Below are 21,299 nucleotides of genomic sequence, written 5' to 3'. Positions count from 1 at the left end.
AGGGGTGACATGCGCAAAGTCCCCCCCTTCATTCCGGCATTGTGCCAGTGCCAGTGCCATTGCCATTGCCATTCCAATAAAAACATTTTATTATTTACAGTTTTACAGTTTAACGCGCAAACAATTCGCACAGCATCGTTCTGTTTGTTGCAACTTGTTGCAAAGTTAAATTGAATCGCCAGGGGACACGGAGATGGAGGTGGACGTGGACGTGGACGTGGACGTGGAGATGAAGGGGGAGCTCAGCTTACTGGCATTCGAGTTGTGCAATTTAAACGGTTTAATAATTTACTTTCGCAACATTAACTGATCCCCGCAATGTTGTGGGGCGTTCAAACTTGACACATTCCATCACTGTCAGACACAGCCATGGATTGAATTGATTCTGAGTCGAGATTGGGGTTTCTTTCCATACGTAACCGCTTTTCGGGGTTGTATATTTTAATATAAACCAAAATTTGTTTTGCTTTTGCAGGTGACATGGCTGAAGGTTGACAAGGGCAAGTTCTTCGAGTTCATAAATGGACGGAATCCGCCATTCCGCAACTCCACCATCGAGGGGGCCGAAATTGACGTAAGTACATGGCTGGGCGTCTCCGGGCAAAGTGCTCTCCGGGCCGTGCACACTTATTTACTCAATCATCATTATCGCTGTCAGTCGGCACTCTGCAGACGGGGTAATTGTCCTCAAATTAAGCATTGAAGAATGGTCTAGTAAATCGCAGCTAATTGGTAGACACTTGCCATATATCTAAGAGCACAATCAATTGATTTGCCAACGAACTCTTTGTGTCTTTAAATCACTTTCTCGGTGTCTCTCTTACAGTGGGACAACTCGAACGAGCAGCAGGTGACCCTCAAGGACGTGCAGTTTGATCTTTCTGGGCAGTTTTACTGCGAGGTCTCCACGGATACACCAATCTTCACCAAGGCCAGCGCCGATGAGCTGATGAGTGTGTTCTGTGCGTAACAATTATCGCCACCGTATCATGAGGTCCACTCTAATTATTGTCTCCTTTCCCATCCATCTCCATTTCCGTCTATCTGTCTATTTATCCACACATCTATCATGCAGTGCCCCAGACGGGTCCGCCCACAATTAAGTTTCGCAAGCGAACGCCCTTTGCGGTGGGCGAGAAACTTTTCGCACTGTGCAACACAACTCGCGGTCGTCCTGCCCCGCACATCACGTGGCTAATCAATGGGAAAAAGGTGCGTATGCGTATGATATTTGAAACCATCTTGTCCTCGTCCTCGTCTCGCTTGGAGGATCCACCGCAATTGGATTGCGTAACTGTTGCTCGCTTGTTTCCCGTAATCAAAGTCAATTTGCAATGCGATTATTAGCGGGTATCACATGTTCCGGGGGGTGGTGGCCATTTGGTTAATCAGCGGGATAATGCACTCAAAATTACTGTCAGGGGATGCGGCAGTGGCAGTGTCAGTTGCAGTTGCAGTGTCCATATCCATGGGAGTCGTATGCATGCAGATTAACATCAGTTTAAGCCGTTTTATAATTATGGCCTACACGAGCAGTCAGGGCAGCTTTCATTTTAATTACAAAAAGGCCAAAGCCAGATGCTGCTGTGCTGGCAGTAAAACAAAAACAAAAAACACAAAAGGAATACACAACCAGCGAGCGAGAAAAGGAAATGAAATTTAAATAAATTTATTATGTCTGCCAGTGGCGGATGGAATATGGGGAAAACTCTAAAATGAAATTTATTCATAAACGCGCCCCTGGGCCACCAACCAACACTGAACACTGAACACTGAACACTCACCCCATGGACCCTTCATGGACCCCAAAAATGTGCAGCAGTGTGTGGGTGTGTCCTGGAGAGCAGATGTGGAACTGACCCGCTGTGCCATGATCCATATTTAATTGAAGCTGCACGCTGGATGGAGTGGTGGCAGGTCCCAGCAGTTTGACATTGAAGTGACTTTTGTGCAAAAGCGTATTGTAGCAATTACAATGAACCGATGCCCCAACCCAACTAAATTTTAAACCCCTTGTGTTTTTGTGTGTGTGTGTGTTGTTTCGGCAGGTGGAGGAGAAGTACGTGCGCACTCATCATGTGTTCTCGTTCAACGGCAAGCACCAGCGACGCACGCAGCAGCAGCAGCAGACGCAGCTGAGTCAGCAGCAGCTGCAGCAGCAGTACTATCAGAATCAGTACTACAACCAGTACCATCAGCAGTACCACATCCCAGTGGGTCAATTCATGGACCGCTATGACAAGAGCCTCCGTTGGCCGGCCGGCGCACGTGCGGGTGAGTACAGAGGAAGAGGGAGAGGGGAGAGGGAGAGGGTCCAGCAATGGTAATCACCTTTTTTGCTACCTTTCTGTGTGTGTCGTTATTTGAGTTCCAAATTGAGGAGAGTGGCGGAGGGACACAGAAAGAGTCGTCAGATACCAAAAACTGCTGCAGCATTTACGTTAATTAGGTTGTTTGATCACTCACTGCTGACCTGCTCCTTGTGCACTCTTTTTTTGTCTGTCTCTGCAGATGAATTTCCGCACTTTGCCGCACACCATCACGAGGGGCACCACCATGGTGCTGGGGGTGGAGGTGCCGTTGGCAGCATATACAACAATCCGTTTGGCTCGCTGGCCAACTACCATGACGTGGGCGAGTTCCATGAGATACATCAGCGCAACTATGACATCAACAAGAAGAAACTCGAGCTCAAGAAGCAGCAGCAGATGGAGCTGAAGAAGCACAGGTGAGTGTCGAACGGGGGGCCGGGACGGAGCCCATTAATCACGTAACCTGACCCCTAACGGCATTACCCCAACCAGAGAACGCGATCCGAACCATATTTATGAGCTACACAAATTAAAAAGCTTGCAACTTTCAGCCACGAGCAAAGCTTAGCAGCTCCTTTCCCCCATTCGACGCAGAGTTCCTGGAAGGACTAGAAAGGAATGTGAAAAGTTTCCCTCTGCCAGACAAGCTGCTCAGTGGCAGTGCCCAGCGCAAACTTTTCATATTCTTATCAATTTCGCAGGTTGCGTGTGTGGCGTGTTTATTAAAGTTTTCTTATCTATGGTCTGAAAGGATTTTGCACCGCTAAGGCCAACGGGCTGTTGGCACATTGTTGGGTCTGCTGGCTTTGAGCTGCTTGTGGTTGTGGTTGTGGCTGTCTGACTTCCTAGTCTTCCTTTGCTTTTTGTTGTGCAGCACATAAATAAATTCTGTGGCACGGCTCCCCTTTCCGTTACGGTATTCGAAATCTTCACGTGGCGCGATTGGATGTGAAACGTAAATGAACGCAATAAATTATTTATGATCACCTGTGATATTAAAAATCAAGCACACAAACTTTTCCAATATAACAACTTTTGGCTGCAAGTGTGTATGGCAGAGGGGGGTCGATGAAGGTGTCGGGCTGAAGGCAAGTGGGCGTGGTGTCAGTTTAATGAAAGCCACAAGTCGCTGCGAGTTTCCACGAAGTGTCTGCTGGCTGCTGGCTGCTGGCTGCTGGCTGCTTCTTTGAAGTTGCCAGGTAGCGCCTGATATTACACACACGCTGCCAAGTGGCACGTGGCACGAGCCACGTCTCTCACTTTTTGGGGTATGGTGCGTGGTGAGCTTCACAAAAATATACTAAGTTCATGGCCCAAATTGAAAGCAGCCTTGGCCCTGTGGGACTATTCTGGCGACTGGTCGTTCGGTTGGTCCACTATTCCCTGACAGATGATGGACACTCGAAGTGTCAAGGCCTCTGCTGGTAATTGGTAAATGAATTTGCCATTTAAGGACTGCCTGCTTCAGCTTTGCCTTTGCCTTTGCATTTGCATAAGCTAAAAAGTTGGGAATTTCTCGAACGCCTCCGCCATAGAACTCCCAGTTTATGGCCGCAAAAAGTTCCAGCTTGCCATGTGTATGTGTGTGTGTATGAGGGTGTGCGGAATAAACCCACTTGGTTAATTTGCCATAAAGTAAGAACCATAATTTACACCCGTGCCATTTCCTGGGCGGGTAATCAGCAGACGCTAATTGCATTTGCCGTAAGCAGAAAACGAGGCAGCAGCTCCGAGTGCTCGAGCCAAATGCGAAAATGTTTTATAAATAATTTCCTCACAACTCAGAGGGCCACACTCATGCACACGTATGGTATCGTACGAGGCAGTGGCTGTGGGGAGGAACTGAAGAACTAATTTCGCTGAAAACCAAATGGCAATATGAAATAAATTATATGCAAAATTTGCAGAGGGCTTACGAGCCAGAAGCCAGAGAGCCAGAGAACCAGAACATCGCAGAAGATGTGCACTACACATCGGAAGGATTTGTGCGGAGCTGTGCAATAAATTAGATTAAATCGTTAACCTGCTGGAAAAGCCATTCTCTTTTTTTTTAGCCAGACAAACACCTGTAGACGGCTGTAGACGGTTATGGGTTTATGTGGGCGTGATTTCACACTCGCCCTTAACTGGGAAACTGTGGAAACCTTTGTGCCATAAAAGCATGTGAAAAAGAGTTGAATATTTTAATGCAGCATGCAGCAGTCTGGCGTAAACTCTGGGCAAAAATGGATACCCGTAAAGTGCATATGCAATAAAAACAGTACAAAAGTGGGAAGAGAATATATCGAAGCTCTATATACCCTGACAGATCTAAAGTTTACAAAAATGTTGTGCAATGACATAGCCATGGCAGCACATTGTTATCCCTTCCAGTTGGAATAAGTTCATTTGCTTCCTTGCAAACACCTGCCAAAAGTAAATAAACCCTTCTGCTGTACAGGCAACAGCAACAATTACAAGGACGAGCAGCAGAAACAAAAGTGGCGAAGGGGCGGCGGCAGTGGCAGTAACAGGCAGGGCAGGCAGCAGGCAGGCAGGGCTGCATTTATGTGCATGCCAATGCCAATGTGCATAAATTCCCTTGCATGTGTTTGTGTGGCTGTGTGTGTGTGTGTGAGTGTGTTTATTCATGGGTGAGAGTGTGGGCTGCTCGGCCGTCCAGGCGTAGAATAAACTGCGCTGTTTATTAAGTTTATGCCTTATGCGCCTCTCGAATGTGGGTGGCCGGGTGGATCGGTGTCGCCTCGCAATGTGCTGTGCGCCTGACTGGTGACTGGTGGCATGGCGAAAATATTCATGTTATTTTATGCAAATGCAATGCTAATGTCAAGCCCACCGCCAGACAAAAGCCACGCCTTGGGGCAGGCAATGCACTGCCTACGCCCACCGCAAGATTTATTGCCCAGCAATGGGGTTACAGCATAAAATATTGAGTATACGCTGAGTGCCGTGTGCCTTGTGTGTGTGCGAAATAAGCCAGGCAAAGTAATTAACCGCTTAACGTGATTAGTGACGACTTGGGATGCCGACAAACAGGCATCGTCGAGTGCCACTCAAAAGCCGGAACATCAAAATGCTTTCATACACTCATTGCCGCATTATGAAGCTGAATACTTGCACAACAATTCGTTATTGTTGGTTGCTCGCTCTCTCTGTCACTGGCTCTGGGAGAGCAGCTTGAAATGACTTTAAGAGTGCAACATGAAAAGCACAAAAAACAAAAGAAGAGCTACAGCCATGAGGCAGGGCAACAAAAACAAACAGCAGACGTTCTTCCATGGTTATAAAAGGCATAACACGTAGCTTAGGATGAACACTTGCCGGGGGAATGAACAACGAGGAGGAGATACTGGAATAGGGACCAAAGGATACCGAGCAAAGACCCGACACGGGCAAGGACATGGGCCGGGGAATGGCGCATTTCATGCAGTCAAAAAGTAGTTTACACGTTGTTGCACAATTTATGTTTGTGCAACACGTAAGGCCTTTTGTGGCAGAGGCTCATCTGTGCAGGCCAGCCAGAGCACAGCTGAAGCCAAGCGTTGTGCCTGGTTTGAAGGTCTGTTTCTACTTTTGCTTCTATGGAATGGGAAGTGTCGGTGTCTAGCTGCAACTTGGCTGACTACTGCCTTTTATTCCAACCGTTTGCCTGCCCTTTACACACTTCCTTTGTGCCGAACAGGTAACCCCCACACACACACACACACACACACACACACACACACACACACACACACACACACACACACACGAGATCCGAAAAGCAATCCAAAAAGCCAGCAAACGGCAAGCTAACTCGGCCACAGGAAACTCCTCTTTAATAGGTGCTGTGGCTTGCCCACTCCTGCTCCAGTCTGTTCAAATGGAGGTTAAGCAGTCCCCGTTGAGTAGTGGAGCTGGCACTCGTAGATTGCACTTTGTTCATAATGAAATTCCCATTAAAAGTAAATTTCTAAATTATTTTGAGAGATGTCTGGGCAAGTACCTAAACAGCAACTGTTCCAGCGAAGGACTTCGGCACTTTCGCCAAATAGTTCTCAGGCATCCACTGCTCGAGGAAGAAATTCCCAAGCACAAACAAAGGCAGAGCCCGAGCCGGAGCGCCCCTAAATGCAGCTGGTAATTTTCATTTAATTTCCAGTGTGCGTTTCCTTCATTCTTCGCTGCTTCCTCTATCCCCAGACCTGCCCAAATTGCCACTGACTTGACCCTCAAAAGGGCGGCCATTAAATGTCGCGACTCTGGTCGTGTATTTGCAGCGCCAGAAATTGGCTGGCCGTGTGGCTGCGGCGGTAATTAGCTGCTTTGCTGGCCCTGATCGCGTGTGTGGCTGTAATCCTTTAAGGCGGGTCAACGGTGGCCAACGTTGACGTGCCATAAGCCGCGGCAATAATAGTGCAGGGCTCCAGGGCTCGAGGGTTCGATGGTTCGAGGGGACAAAGAATTAGACAAGGCCAGCAGCTCAGACGCCGACACTGGGCCACTCGGATAAGGGACCGACCGACCGGTCACTTAAATTTACGGCAACTTTTAAACGCGTCCAATGCCAATGCGCTTTTAGTTTTAATCGCAAGCTGAGGGCGGACTCGGAGTCGGGGCAGAAAGTCTGAGTAAGTGGCTCGTCGATAGCGCGACTACAAGACGTCGAAATGGCGTGCCCCATTAATCTCAACGCGAACAGCAACAAGAGCCGCAACAAGGATAAGAACAAGCGCACACATTAAAATTAAAGTTCTATTTAATAACGAAGGGAGAGGGGCTGGGAGGGTACTCCACAATTTGGCTAATTTGTTAATAAGGCTAGAGACTTCGGGCAACTATTTGACCTTGTTCACAGGCAAGTAAGTGGCCTGAGGAGCGGCCGCCGCGGGTGGTATGTAGGATGCGGAGGGAGCCTCCAGCTCAGCGCCAATGTTCGACACACTGCCAGACGAGGCGACATTGATATTGGAGGCACGACGCTCATCCAACAACTGCACTTGCTGCTGCTGCTGTTGTTGCTGTTGCTGGAACTGCTGCTGGCGCTTGGAGGTAAAGTCCAGCACTGGGGCAACGCCTCCATTGTGAGACGCAGAGGAGCCACCGAGGCGCTCGTACTCCTGCTGGATGGTGCGCTGGGCATTCAGAGCATCCTCCGGCGTGCGGTACTTGACAAAGTGCACCTCGGGCTTGCTGGCACTGACATGGTTGAGGTTCTGCAGCTGGTTGGCCAGGCTGGAAAGGTCACCCTGCTTGGTCAGCACATAGATGGCGGTCTGCTGCTCGGCGGCCTGCTTGGCCAGCTGCAGGGCGGCGTTCTCCAGGCCCTTGTTCTCGGGGGCACGGATGAAGACCACGCGCAGGTTCTTCTTCAGCGAAGCGGCCAAATCACTGACGCTCTTGTTGTCCTCAAAGTCAGCCTCTGGGGCGGTGTAGGTGAAGAATTCCTTGTTGAATTCGGTGTTGACGGGTGCGTACTCATTCGAGTAGCCCCCAGAGGAGCCCAGCGATCCGGCAGAAAGGGAACCCCCCGAAAGGCTGCTCCCCGAACCACCAGAGAATGAACCTCCAGACAGAGAGCCGCCAGACGTGCCACTCTCTCCGCTTCCGTAGTTGTAGCCGCCCACATCCGCCCTCACTGCTGCTGCTGCTGCCAAGAAGGACAGAACCTGGCAAAAGAAATCCAATCCAATGTATAATCCAATTGATTGCTGCTTCGACCCAACTCAATTTCACTTACGATTAATCCACGCATTTTGTATCGGTTTTCGCCAAACTCTTTTTCGCTGCTAAAGGCTGTCAACGCGTTGGTGGGCACGCCTCGAGGTGTTAACGGCTAATGCTGTGACCCCTCCGTTCGATGGGCGTTTTTATAGCCCAGCCCAAAGCGAGGCCAAGAAGAGATTCGATGCGGCTGTGTCTGTAGCCATTGCCGTTGTCTTGTCTCGATTATCCGCCTCAGCCACAGTGAACCGCAAACCGTATCCGCCAGCGAATTAGTTTTGCATAAATTGAAAGCGTATTGCCAATTTCTCTGAATGAAATGCAAATGCAAAGTGGAGCTGATACTGATGAGGCTGGACAGCGATAGGCCAAACATATCAACGTTCCAATGGAGCAATGCTAATTGATTTGCATAGCTGGCTGTTTTGTGGATGCGTAATTAATTAATTACCAACATTACAGAGCAAAGAAGCAAGAGCAGAAAAAACGCAGCCCAAATAGCAAAACAAAAACAAAACAAAAATAAATAAATCATTTACAATGTCAACAGCACAGACATTGGGGCCCATTCAGTCATTCATCCATCCATCCAACCAGATATAATTCTGGAAATGATTTGCAAAACTAAAAACTAATTAATGCGGGCAGTGGAAACTGGCTACAGCGGACCACCAATCATGTTCCCCTTTGGCTGGCCACTGTACAAAATGCATGACTGTTTGAATCTATTTCGTAAAAGCAAGAGCTACAATACACAATACACATGTGGGCACAAAAAGACCTATTTATGCAAATTAGATAGCGTCGCATCGCTTGCGGCATTTATGGTTTATGGTTTATGGTGTAGAGTTTCGGTTTTTCTGTTGTTTGGTTATTTGGCTTGTTGTTTGCATATTATTGAAGCATTTATGATAACATTTATTGTGGCTGATGAGATATGACTGATTTATTCCATTTCATAACACAATTTGATGTCGCCAAGTGAGAGAACTCTCCTCCATACCGTGGTGTACAAATCGATTTTAAATTATATTTTTAGAGAGTAAATTAGCTAATTGATGGATTGAAAGAGCTCTTCTACAGCTTTATATTTTATTAGTATTTTATTTAGTTTGTATTTGGATACGAAAATATTTGGTGTAAGACTGCACGATCCTTCGGCTAAAAATTTGGCAATTGCTACATCCCAATATCTCTTTTTTTCCAATTCATTGATTTAATTGAATATTTTTTATTGTATTCCACGAAGCGGATTAGGATGTCGATATTGCTCGAACCATAAGAGATTTCAAACAGTAATTCTACATTAGATATACATACATTTTACACGTGAAACGTTTCTACACAACCGATCTACGGTGGCGCCACTCGTGTCACACATGTGTCGCCGTATGTAAACTATATGTGAAGTGAATGTCAAACTGTTAATACTCTTAAACTGTTATGCATACGCCAGCGGCATTCAACTTAATTTCTCTGACAGGTTGTTTCGTTTTGTCTTTTGCCTGGAAGCGCTGCCTGCCAATAGAAATGCAATCAAGTTAATTACGGAAATATGCATTTTTCAAGTCAAACATGAACATGCAACTCAACTGAACTGAACTCCCTGTGATTGACGATAAATGGCCAATTACGGCAATTACCCGGTTCATGGCCCCGCGGGTGCAACTTCAATGTCCGCCTGTCGCGTGCAATATGTGCAAAGAGATTGCTAGAGAGAGTAAAAGAGAGACAGAGAGGGAGAGTTGGTGTGGGAATACCAAAATATGTACACAGCATTTTAGAATAATTCGATTTAAAGTTAATTTATGAAATTGTTGCTGCTAATTGGTTGTGTTAAATGATGGAATTCTTGCATAATGAACAGCATTTTCCGCTTTGTTTGACCTCACACAGTCTACCTCTAATTAGTTGCATGCCCCATCTGCGCGTGGTTGGACTGACACGCATGCAATTAATACACTTCTAAATGAGGTTTGCCAAGGGCAAACACACACACACACAAATACAGAGAAGTACAACTGACTCGCACGCGAAATGTCCGATTCAAATGCATTTACATCACAATACCAAACAACTCGCGCGTCCTGTCTCACGTCTCTCTCTCTCTCTCTCTCTCTCTCTCTCTCTTTCACTGACTCTGGCATTTTTTGACTTGTACACGGGTACAGGCAGGAGGACCTGCCACAGTGCCAGGAAGCGTAGCGTAACGTGGAGGCATGGCCAGGGCTTGTGGCACTTTATAGTGCATAAATTATTCAATGGGCCGCATGCCACAGCGAGTCAGAGACGACAAAAGGAACTTCACTGTCAGTTATAATTTCACACGCGTTGCCGTTGTCAGTTTCTGTTGTTTTCTTTGTTGTGGCTGTGTTGGTGTTGGTGTTTGTGTTACTGTTCTTACGATATGCTACGCCACACGATGCGACGCATCTAACCCAGTTTTAAGGCCATTTCGTGGCTCACTTTTGTGCGCGCGCATCCGATCCCAGCGTTACATTTTGTACTTGCTAGGGTCGACACTGACTTTGGCCTGGTTCCTGTACGCGTTACCCGTTCCCGATGACGAAGCATTTTACACCCCTGAATAGTTAATACAAATTAGCTGGCCCCAGGCAACTACTTTCCAGCGAAATTTGCATGCGTTGTGCCATGTAATTTAGCAGAGACGGCGATAGTCAGTACAAGAGTCAGGGCCCTGCTCTTGGCCCCCTCGGGCTAAGCTTTGATTTTGGCCAACTGTTTTGGGCTATTGTAAAGTTAACCTAGCAAAAAGTTGAACTGGTAATCTGTGTGCTCTGCTTTTGCTGTTGTTTCGAGTTGGTGCTGCCAAGCGGTGGTTCGCCCAAGTTCCGGTCTCCGTTTCCAAGACCTCTTTCTGGGCACAGCCGCATAAGAAATTCATGGTCCTGCACGCCGCCTTTGCGCCCACCTAAAATGCTTTGCGTGTTCCTGCTAACTGGACCGACAGAATGTGCTCCGTCCTCTGTTCAAATATTGGAAATATATTTCGGGCTCTGCCCGCTCTGCCGTGTCCATCATAAATGACTAAAAGGTTTTGCTACCTTTGGCTCGTTTGTTGGCGTTTCGCAACTAAATTAGGTTGCGGTTTCTGCTGTGGCCCAGAGACACATAAATATGCCACTCCAGAGAGACAGAAAGGAGCACCAGCAGCAACCGTGGGAGCAACCCCAAATGAAACTACATGACTTATCAATTAATTAAGCGAATTTCTCAAATTATCACCCTGGGCCCGGTCGCCCCAAAGGCTGTTTTGCATGTCAGTGGAGAGTTAAGACATTTGGCAGTTTCTTTTCCTTACTTGAGTGGAATTTAAAGTGTCATGCCAGACAGCAGTTTCATAACTTGGGAACACACTGCCAGGACTTGAATATTCCACGACTGTACTGTACTCTGTGTGTACACCGGGGGCCACATTTCCGCCTGATTTGAATTGCTTGGCAAGTTTGTTATGTTTTGAACTTGAGCTTCCTGCCACGGGTGCTGATGCTGTTGTTTCTTGCTGCTCGCTACCCCTTCCTGTCGCTTCTCTGCCGTTGTTGTCGCTACCGGTGCTGGTGCTGCCTCTTCCTGGGAAAAGTGCGCTGCATAAGGAATTTTATTAAGACAACTGTAGCAACAGCAGCAGCATCAGCAGCAGTAACATCAACAGTAACAAGAGCTCTACGTTGATGATGCTGAGACTGGGACAGGGGCAAGGGCAGGAGCAGGGGAAGAGACTGGTGCTGCAGCTGGTGCCGCTGTCTTGGTTGTTGCTGTCATCAGCCAGCGTCGAGGAGCCAGAGCTGTCGAAGGCTTATGCGGATGATGTGCATTTGCGTTGAGTTTTGCCCAGCATTTGTTTGCTCCCTTAGTTTAACTGGCTTACTGCTGCCCCGAGCTGTCGGTTACTCCGCTACGCAGCTACGCTACAGTTACCGAGCTACCGGCTATCCCTTCGTTATTATTGGTACTCGTACTCCTACTCGTATCCGTACTGTTGCTGTTGCTTAAGTTTTGGCCAAGCTGCTGCTCCTGCTGTTGTTTGCTTTTGGTGCGTGCCAGAGTTTTGCAATGAATACCCTGCAAGGGTGTTCGAGGCATTCATGGCTTGTAAGCCGCAGTTGCAGCAACTTTTAATAGCAATTCAAATCCTATTTTATTTGAAAACCTTAAGGAATGCATAATGTACATCGATTTTTGTGTGTGCTCTTTATGATTATGCAATGGGAATGTTCTCCATATTGCTGGCAGCGCATCCATGTGCCGTCATATGCTCTCACAATTTGCATGACATTTTCCCCATCTCCTCTCTGGTTGGCAAGTGTTCTCCGAACACAGAGGAAGCATACACCCTCACACTCACACACATTGCCCAAAGATTGAAAGAGCAGCAAGCTTTCGCACACAAAAGCAACTTTTTGCTGACACCTCCTTGCTTTATCTCCAGGAGTCCTCCTTTCGGCATCCGTTGCCTTAGTTCATTCCGCTCTTAGCTCTCCCGCTGCTGCTCCCGCTGTTGCCTCTGCTGCTGCACTTTAAGCCAAATAATATTTAAATATAATTTTGCTAAAATTCTATGCCATTTACTTTCCAATTTGCATAAGCAGGCAAGTCTCACACACACACAGAGCCAGAGGATCTAATGCCAGCGAGAACGGAAGACCAGAGCGAAGTGATATGCAAATGAAATAATTGTTTAAATGTGACGGAAGTAAGCTCTGCCCTGCCCTGCAAATGGCATTCGAAAACGAGTTTGCCACAAAATCTAATGCTGTGTGCTGATGGCCCGTAAAGTGGGGGGTTCGGGCCATAAACTAACACAGCTGACAATTGGTTTTAGCAGCACATTCGATGCATTAAACTTTATGGTATTCACATTATTTGCTCAAGTGTCTGGGCACGCACGTCGCACGGGAAACGGCACCCAGGTGTATGTATGTGTGTGCGTGAGTTTGCTCAGGTAATTTCGCTGTCATTTTGCATTTGTAATAAAGCAACATGTCGCCACACACCCACCCACACATCGTCAGAGCACCGCTGTGGCAGCCTAAACCCAGCGAAGCCCAAGGTAATTACAGGGAGGGAGATCTCTCCTCGTGCCACAGCCAGCGGAACTGAACCGAGTTCATTTGTATGCCGTTCAGGTCTCTTATCAAATATGAAGCAAAGTCGTAAAAGCTAATTAGAGTTGGAATGTCTGTGTGTGGGAAGCAGAAGCTGCTGCCGCCTGAATAATTCAAACTAATCGGCCAGTAATGCAGGCGAACCATTAGAAAGCACGCCCATAGAGCGGCAAAAGTTTAATTCAAATGATCAATAACCAAACACACACACTCTTCGCTTCCATGGCAACTTGTTTGAACTGAAGAAAAGATTTGTATTTGTATGAAACTCGCTCGATTATCAATTATTCTCGGGGTCTCTGCTGGAAATTATGACAGCTCGCATCTCCATTCGCCTGGGATTCGTTGTGCAGATGTTCGTGCCTCGAATGTGCTCTTTTTTGCCTCTTATTTTGCTTTTCACGTTGCCACACATCAATCATAAAATGCAAATATTTACGATTTTATTTGTGTGCAAATTGCCGACCCCACGACCATTAAACCGAGGCTCTAACTTTCCACACTCAATCGAATGCCTCCCCTTTTTTTATTGCAGGAACAGCAGCAGCCGCAAGTATCGGCGGCACATCAACGAGAATGCCCTCGGCATCATCCGGAGCACCCTGAACAGCGGCGGCTTTGGCCCACAGGCGCCCAACATTGCCAAAGAGCTGGGCATACCCTCGAATTCGGGGCCCATGAATCAGCTGGCGGCCGGCTACCAGCGTCCGCTCTCCCATCCGGGCGGCGGCAGTGGCGTCGCAGCAGCCGCAGCGGCTGTCACAGCAGCCCAGCAGGAGAAGGGCATGTTCAGCATCAGTCAGCTGAACCTGGAGCTCACCGACGAGCATGTGGGCAGCAATGGGCGCATGGAGATCACCTGCCTGTCGACGATACCGGCGACTGTGGGCCAGGGCGAACAGTATGCCGACTACAAAACGTATTCCGTAAAAGGTGAGTGGTGGCAACACAACGCGGCGTATGCGTGATTCGCATGAATTGTGCACGTGTGTGGGTATACACATTCGGTTTATTTATTCTGTAATGTAATGCTATGCAAGCACAATACTTGCTTTGGGCCACACTCTCGCAAAATGACGAGCCGTGAGCTCATCAAAAAATGCTCGCTCCTCACACGGGGGAGGCACGCGCGACAAAATTATGAAATGTAGAAGAGAATCACGGATGGAATTTTCACAAAATAAATTAGCATGATAATGGGATGTTGCTATGTGTTAGGGGTACAGTATGTCTGTATATGTGTGGTGTGCCTATTGTTATTTCTCGGGCTGTCAGAATGTCTACCGCCAGCTGCCAAGAAATGTATAAACAAAAGTCAACTTGGTCTTTTGTCGGTTCGTCTTTTTGGCATATTTGAAATGTTTTCCTTGTTTGCATTGAAGTTTGCCGAGAAGCTTTTGGCAAGCTTCTTGTCCTGTATCTGGCATAAGACTACACTAAGAAAAAAGGCATCCCTAATTAATATTATACTTCCCCAAGTTCAACTAACATTTTCTCCGTGTGCACCGAATGTTCGTTTAATTTCGACGTACGCCCACACCTAGGGTGACAGAGGGCAGGACACAAACAGAGGTTAATTTATATATCTGCCGACAGTGTTTGCCTACAAGCCGATTGTTAACACTTGCTTCCTCCAGGCAAGTCTCCGAGTCGTTGACTCGACTCGGCCAGTCAGTATTGTAAATTGTCCTGAATTGTACGAAATAATTTACACATTACCAGGCCCATGACTCACAGCATTCGTAGGTCGCTGGTCGTCGGTTGTAGTCCCAGGCGTGGTCTAGCCGGAGGCAACTCCTTTGTCTTTCGACCTCTTTGCCGGTCGAAGTGGCTGCCAAACTGTCACTTGAACCAAGGGGCGTATGCGTGTTATTTATGTTGCGTGAAGTGCGTCATTTGTTTCGGCCACTTCGCCGCCGAGAATGCTCCTTCACACTGTAATTGCTTCTTATGCTGCCCTAAGGGGCTGCCATCAGTTGGCTGCCGCTGGTCGCCTTGTTTATGCCAAAACTTTTCAGCGGCTGATCGGCGGAGACCTTTTGGCCCTGTGGCTCCACACTTGGCTAGTCACTTTCAAGGGCTTTTCAGTGATTTAAATTATTCAGCTTACACGGGGGCGAGCTGCTTTTGCAAATTGATTTGCCTTTTTTTACGGTTTGGGCAATCATCCTGTCAGTCCTCCCTGTCGTAATGGCTTTTAGTCTCTTCAATTAATTTCGCCTGCCAGCCTTGACCGGCAGCTCCAGCTAGCCGGCAAGGACACTGGCATTTCCTTTCACCTGATCCCCGCATTGTTTATCACATTCTAAAGCCCCATAGTGTACATTATATTTATCTTCTATTTTCCGTATTTCTGCAGTTGAGGTTGAGCGACAATTGGCCTCCTCCACGTCAACGGCAGCGCCCAGCATCGGTATGGCGGCACTGGGCAACGGCAATGGACACGGGAACGAGACCTCGGCTGGCTCTGTAATGCCACATCTGTGGTCTCTGGCTCAGATTCTGCTACTCATGCTCCTGCCCCTGAGCTACTAGGGGCTACTAGTCTAGGTGCAGCAGCTGCTGGCGAGAAGCAGACCACCGACATACCAAGCCATAGTTACGCCAAAACAAAGGACACCCACATCATCATCATCATCATCATCATCGCCAGCATCAAGGGCAGTAGCTGTAGCAGCAGCAGCAGCACAAGGAACAGCAGAAGCAGCAGCAGAACTAAGTTGGGTTTTTGTATAAATTGTACACCAAATTTTTTATTTATTTCCATGTGCATGAGCTCGATTGAGCAAGAAAATTAGCACACCACAAAGAAATTAAACCAAAGAAGGGGGAAAGAGCGATGCAGAGCGAGTGGATTTAGAGGAGAACTTGTACAATTTTTGTGCGGCTCTCCTTGGAAGCCGATTTAAATAGTTTACTTGTAGATAATTTGAAATTGCCTAGGGGCAACGTGTGTTGATATCCCTTCCCCCTGGTCTTTTTTATATTTTTTGTGTGGCCAAAATGCCAAAGAAACATGTTTTTAATTAAGTTGCAGTCGGTCCGGACTGTTGGACTGGATTGTGTGTGTGAAATGGTTTGTCCATTTCCCATTCCATTGCAGTCGCAGTCGCCGACGGACATTTTTTGTAGCGCAAAGAAATTTTTGTATAGCTAATTGAACGTAAGTTTTGTGGTGAAGCTCGCCCCATCGGGCAGTCAGCTATTCCAACTGATCAAAATAAAGTTTTTGTGCTCTTCAAGGTCAGTGCACAGTGGGTGTGGGATTCCACCCACTGAATTTCCATCGCCGGCCTTGTCAGAAATTTGTGCGGCAAACGAAAAACGATTGAAGTAAAGTTTTTAGGCGTTTCCAAGCTAGTCAGTCGCTACGAAGCTTGTACCTAAAATGCATCGCATCATCCAAATGCAACAGCAAACAGATGAACAAATGAACAGAAATCCCCATCCCCCTGCCCAGAGGCACACAAACAATTTAGCGAAATGAAAGTTATTTTTTATGGTGTTTGTAGCGCTTCGGCTAGTCAAGGATGTGGATGTGAATGTGCATGTGGGTTAGGCCACTGAGGGTAAGGCTAGGATTAAGGCAAACTGAATTTAAGCGTCAGCCACATTCCACTTAAATACGAGTACCCGGAGTACCCTCCCTCCCCGGAAAAGAAACCCAGAGAAAATTAAACGTTTAAATGTAAAATAATTAGACAGTTAAACCAAGAAGCTTACAAAAACAATCAGTGTTGAAAACATTTTGAGAAAACCAAAACAAAAACAAAAAACGAAACGAAACAAAGAACACGAAACACAAGACACAAGAAAATGGCGTCTCAATGGGCGCGTCTGTGGCGCGTGGCGCGTGACGCGTGGTGAACCCCCGAAAAGGGTCAACTCCGAGTGGGTTGGACCGGCAGGGTTAATGGGTTTACCCGGGTCAGAACCAGACCCAGACCCAGACCACCGCCACAACACATTACGACGCTTATTTATTTACAAGTATATTCATTTGGTCCTTCATTCTCTTTTCGTTGTGTGTGTATAAATGGTAATCGTTGCAATGGATCGTTTAGAGAGTAGTTAGGAAAATATTTGCCATTGCAATTAATTGTGTTTGTAAACGTTTTCGTTACGTATTGTTTTTTTAGTTGTTGGATCCTAGGCGTTCCCACTTGAGAGCAAGTGCGGATGCATTACGTGTATGTAAGTATATATAGGAGAACCTTTTTCAAACGCGCTTTAAGTGTCTACGTATATTTGCTAGAGAAGAATTTTAAACACATACATGCAACACACATACGAGTAGCATACCAATGTAACTATGTAAAGCAAGAAGATAGCGACCGGTAGCAGAAACGGTAACACGAACCACAAACAACACCCAAGAAACAACACGGCAAAGTAAATATATGTAAAGCAATTAGCGGACTAGTCTATACCCATACATACTATACCATATGCCATATACCTTATACTATATACGTGTACGTACATATATGTACACACCCTACCTATACATGAGCATCTGTTTTGTGTGTATGTGTGTAATTAGGCTTATATTTTTGACTTCAAATCGACGGCGAAACGCAACCAAAACCCAAACTAATATTAGTGTATAGAATTTAGCCTGCAGAAGCGTTCTCCTAAGCGAAATCAGCTAAAACCAACCGATTGACAATTACCAATTAAATGATTGCAAAACTAAACACTTTTCCTCCCAAAAAACGGTTGTTCAGTGTGACCGGAGCTGTAGTACATAGATCTAATGCGAATTCGATTTCGATTTCGATTTCGAGTAGTTTCACGTCCATTTGGCGGCGACGGAGGAAGTGCAGGCAGCAACCGGATATTGCTTGAACGAACTACAACAATTTTTTATAAATGAAAATATACTATAGTTATGACGACGATAACGTTAAACGGTAACGGTAACATCAAGTAAAATAATATTAAAAACAAAGAGAATGAAAACAAAACAAAACCAAAAACAAAGTTCATATTACATATAAAAATATGGCTAAAATGTCTTATGCAGGTATTGACGTCTTCCTATGCTACGCTGTCTATTATTAACTGAACAAATGAATTACATTTATAAATTATACATTATGAATAGGTATGCATACAAAGTTTACTGTATGTGAAGAAGAAAAAAACCAATGAAAAAAACCAATAAAAAAAAGAATGAAATATTAACACTTATACACAAAAAAATGATAATGCTTTAAGATCAAATAATAAGTTATTTCTCTTTAAGTTTAAAACTGTTACTTATTTTCCATCATCAAGACTATTCAATTGTGAATAATTTCGCTTGATTTGTGTACGATTATCCTGGGAAGTGGTTCCCCGTTTGTTATGGGTTTGAGACTCACTCGTAAATGTTTCCCACCAATCTATAAACAAGTGCAAACACATCCTAACTCTCAGCACCTCATAACGCATCGACACATATACAGTTTGCACCTCCCAATACCCATCATAACTCACTCCTTACTCAGCACTCTCTCTTATTCCACTTGCAAACATATATGAATGTATCTGTTGTATCTGTCTGTCAAATATGCAAACTGTGCGTTGTCCACCAGTCAGTCGTCTCAGTCCGTTGTCCTAACATACATTGTCTATACATATGTAGCTCTGCATGAATATGCATAATTGGTAATGGGCCAGCTCTCAGCCATGTGTATGCTAATTATTGTATGTGCCATGCAGGCACTCTCTATCCAGCGTGTAAGTGTGTATTTATGTAAAGAAAAAAAAAGCATTCATGTAAGTGTCAAGTGCAAAGGAAACACAAAAAATTTATGATATTTGTAAAGAGCAAACTAACGTACATTAAGTGTCGCAGCAATTCGTAAAACATATCATAAATGTTGTAACATTTTCTCTATAACATATGTCAGTAACCTAAGAGAGAGACAAGTGACATTTTTCATGACTTACATATGGCTTTTGTCATTTAAATATCGTTTATCCACGCAGCCTCTCCTCCGGGAGCAGGCAACATAGAAAATTAATGTACATGGATATCACATTACATATATTTGAAACACTGTGTTTTGATATGACAAAAATAGTATTACAATGCCAGACAACAACTCGTTTCGTTCGGGGTCTGTGCCTCTCAGTTACCTACATCATTTCACTCGCATCAAAATCTTCCAGTCGCACATATCATTGCAAGAAATTATACAAAAAATATATATTTAAAATATGTATGTATACAGAAGGAGATGACAAAAAGGTGTATACAAAAAAAGATATATATATATATATTTATACATAATTACATACATACATGAATACATACGAGTACATATGTGTATAAACATTTATAAATGAAGGCAGACATAATTTATTAATTTTAAACACTTACACCACAAAAAGCTTTAACTTTATCATTTCCATTGTTTGTCGAGCATTAATATATTCCCATGCACATACACATGGACATACATACAAACACATTCAATATTGTACGACTTTATTTGACTTAACCCCATTTGTATTTGTATAATAAATATTTTACTGTAAGAAACGGTCTAGATAAATAGCATAATTCGAGGCTAACACGAGTGCGGATGAAACTGACGAAACAAAAACAAAAAACCAATGAGGAAAAAAGACAAATTAAAATTGATAAAATAACGAACATATTTATTTATGGATACAGACATACCAGTACCAGTACCAGTACCAGTAAAAGTAACAGTTAAAAAGTGTAATTGTTGAGGAGAAAAAATAAACGCAACCTATGCAGATTATGCGCGATCGTAAGCGTGGAATATTTGTGTGTATAATTGTACTAATATTAACATTAAATTATTAACAAATACGAGTGTACGTATGTACATTGTCAACGCCGAGCAGGAGGTCGGGCGTTTGATTGACGATTGTGCTGTGTGGAGCACAAACTAAATGTAAAATTTAAATGTAAAAAATACCAAAAACCCTAAGAAGTATAACGAGAACAAGAAAAATTAATTACAATTACAAACTCAACCCAAAATTATGGCGCCTACTGCTTGGCCAATCTGATACACTGAAGAGATATACAGCATATTAAATATACATACAGAAATACGAGTACGAATATTTGTGGTAAAAAGAGAACGAACTAAAAAATAAATGTTGAAAACAAGAGTCCAAAGGCGTTTCATTTAGGGACAGACCAAAGAGCCGGCAAACAAAGAGCTGAAGGAGCACACACACAAAAATGGCAAATGTGGAATAACACACAACGAAGTGGCAGCCACAGAGAGTGCCACAAAAATCGAGCTGAGTGGGTAGGGCTCTTCCCTGGGGTGGATGCCGGGAGACAGGATTTTGCGGTGAGGGACCGCACAAGTGCGTTAAACAAACTTGCGTAACTTTTTGCTTGACGAATATCCTTTTAATCCTTTTAAATGTGCAGAGAAACTGAAGCAGCAAGAGCTGGAGCCACAGCCAGGCCGGAATGGGACGTAACTGTTGTCCTGCGAAGTTCGTAAATAAAGGCGGGCCAAGTAAGGACACATAAGGTCAAAAGTCCCAGCAAAATTACCAAAGGGGGCCAACGTAAATATCCTGCAATAATCAACGAAAGGATAAGCTACGAAATAAATGGCGAATCAAGGGTATCATGGCCGTAAAACACACCCGCCCCAGAGCCTGAGCCAGAGCCTGACTGAGGACTGGGGTCGGGGCCACAAACAAAGCCCAAGACGCAATGGTCGAGTATTTTCTTGTTCCTTCTACTCTGTGATGTCTCTCGGCCTCGTCTCGTCACGCCCCTCAACGCCACAAAGGTGCAACGGTCCTGGTTGGCTCATTACGGAATCAAAGCCCTGTACACACACAAACACTCACAAGAAAGGACATCAGCGTGTGGGTGTGTGTGTCTGGTGACAGATGCGCGCTATCGATTGCGAATTCATGTGGCAAGCAAGCTGAAAGCCAAGCTGTAGGCTGGAGCAGGGAAAGGGACAGGGGCACGACAGCCAAACGACAACGTTGCATGGAAATGAGCAATTAACGCCTGGGCATCGTTAGGCCAGACCAATCTGGATATCGACGAATCAACAGATTTTCTGTGGGCCCATCAAAAGGGTTCTCTGCTACTGATCCCAGTCCTGCTTCTGCTCCTGCTCCTGTCTCTGGCTCTATCTTTGTCTCCTGTGTCCTG

At 45.5% G+C, this 21,299-nt stretch overlaps 2 protein-coding genes across 2 annotated transcripts in view; one reads left to right on the top strand and one right to left on the bottom strand.

Annotated features, from left to right (window-relative positions):
* Positions 1-18,331, top strand: part of LOC117583307 — a 38,257-nt gene extending 19,926 nt beyond the window's left edge. Inside the window, exons 3-9 of the mRNA XM_034271551.1 lie at positions 476-574; positions 827-962; positions 1,076-1,212; positions 2,049-2,274; positions 2,512-2,728; positions 13,677-14,074; positions 15,501-18,331. Coding sequence (XP_034127442.1) covers positions 476-574; positions 827-962; positions 1,076-1,212; positions 2,049-2,274; positions 2,512-2,728; positions 13,677-14,074; positions 15,501-15,676 — 1,389 coding nt within the window. The 3' untranslated portion in view covers positions 15,677-18,331. The remainder of the gene's footprint in view (positions 1-475; positions 575-826; positions 963-1,075; positions 1,213-2,048; positions 2,275-2,511; positions 2,729-13,676; positions 14,075-15,500) is intronic.
* Positions 7,072-8,116, bottom strand: LOC117583308. Its single transcript, XM_034271552.1, has 2 exons — positions 8,032-8,116; positions 7,072-7,960 (listed from the first exon to the last, which is right to left on the bottom strand). Exons 1-2 carry the CDS (start codon positions 8,044-8,046, stop codon positions 7,130-7,132), a joined length of 846 nt encoding a protein of 281 aa, XP_034127443.1. The 5' UTR covers positions 8,047-8,116; the 3' UTR covers positions 7,072-7,129.
* Positions 18,332-21,299: the final 2,968 nt, after the last annotated feature.

This window comes from Drosophila guanche, unplaced genomic scaffold (genome assembly GCF_900245975.1).
Source record: "Drosophila guanche unplaced genomic scaffold, DGUA_6, whole genome shotgun sequence".
Lineage (NCBI taxonomy): Eukaryota > Metazoa > Arthropoda > Insecta > Diptera > Drosophilidae > Drosophila > Drosophila guanche.
This window is presented reverse-complemented; position numbering and strand designations above follow the sequence as displayed.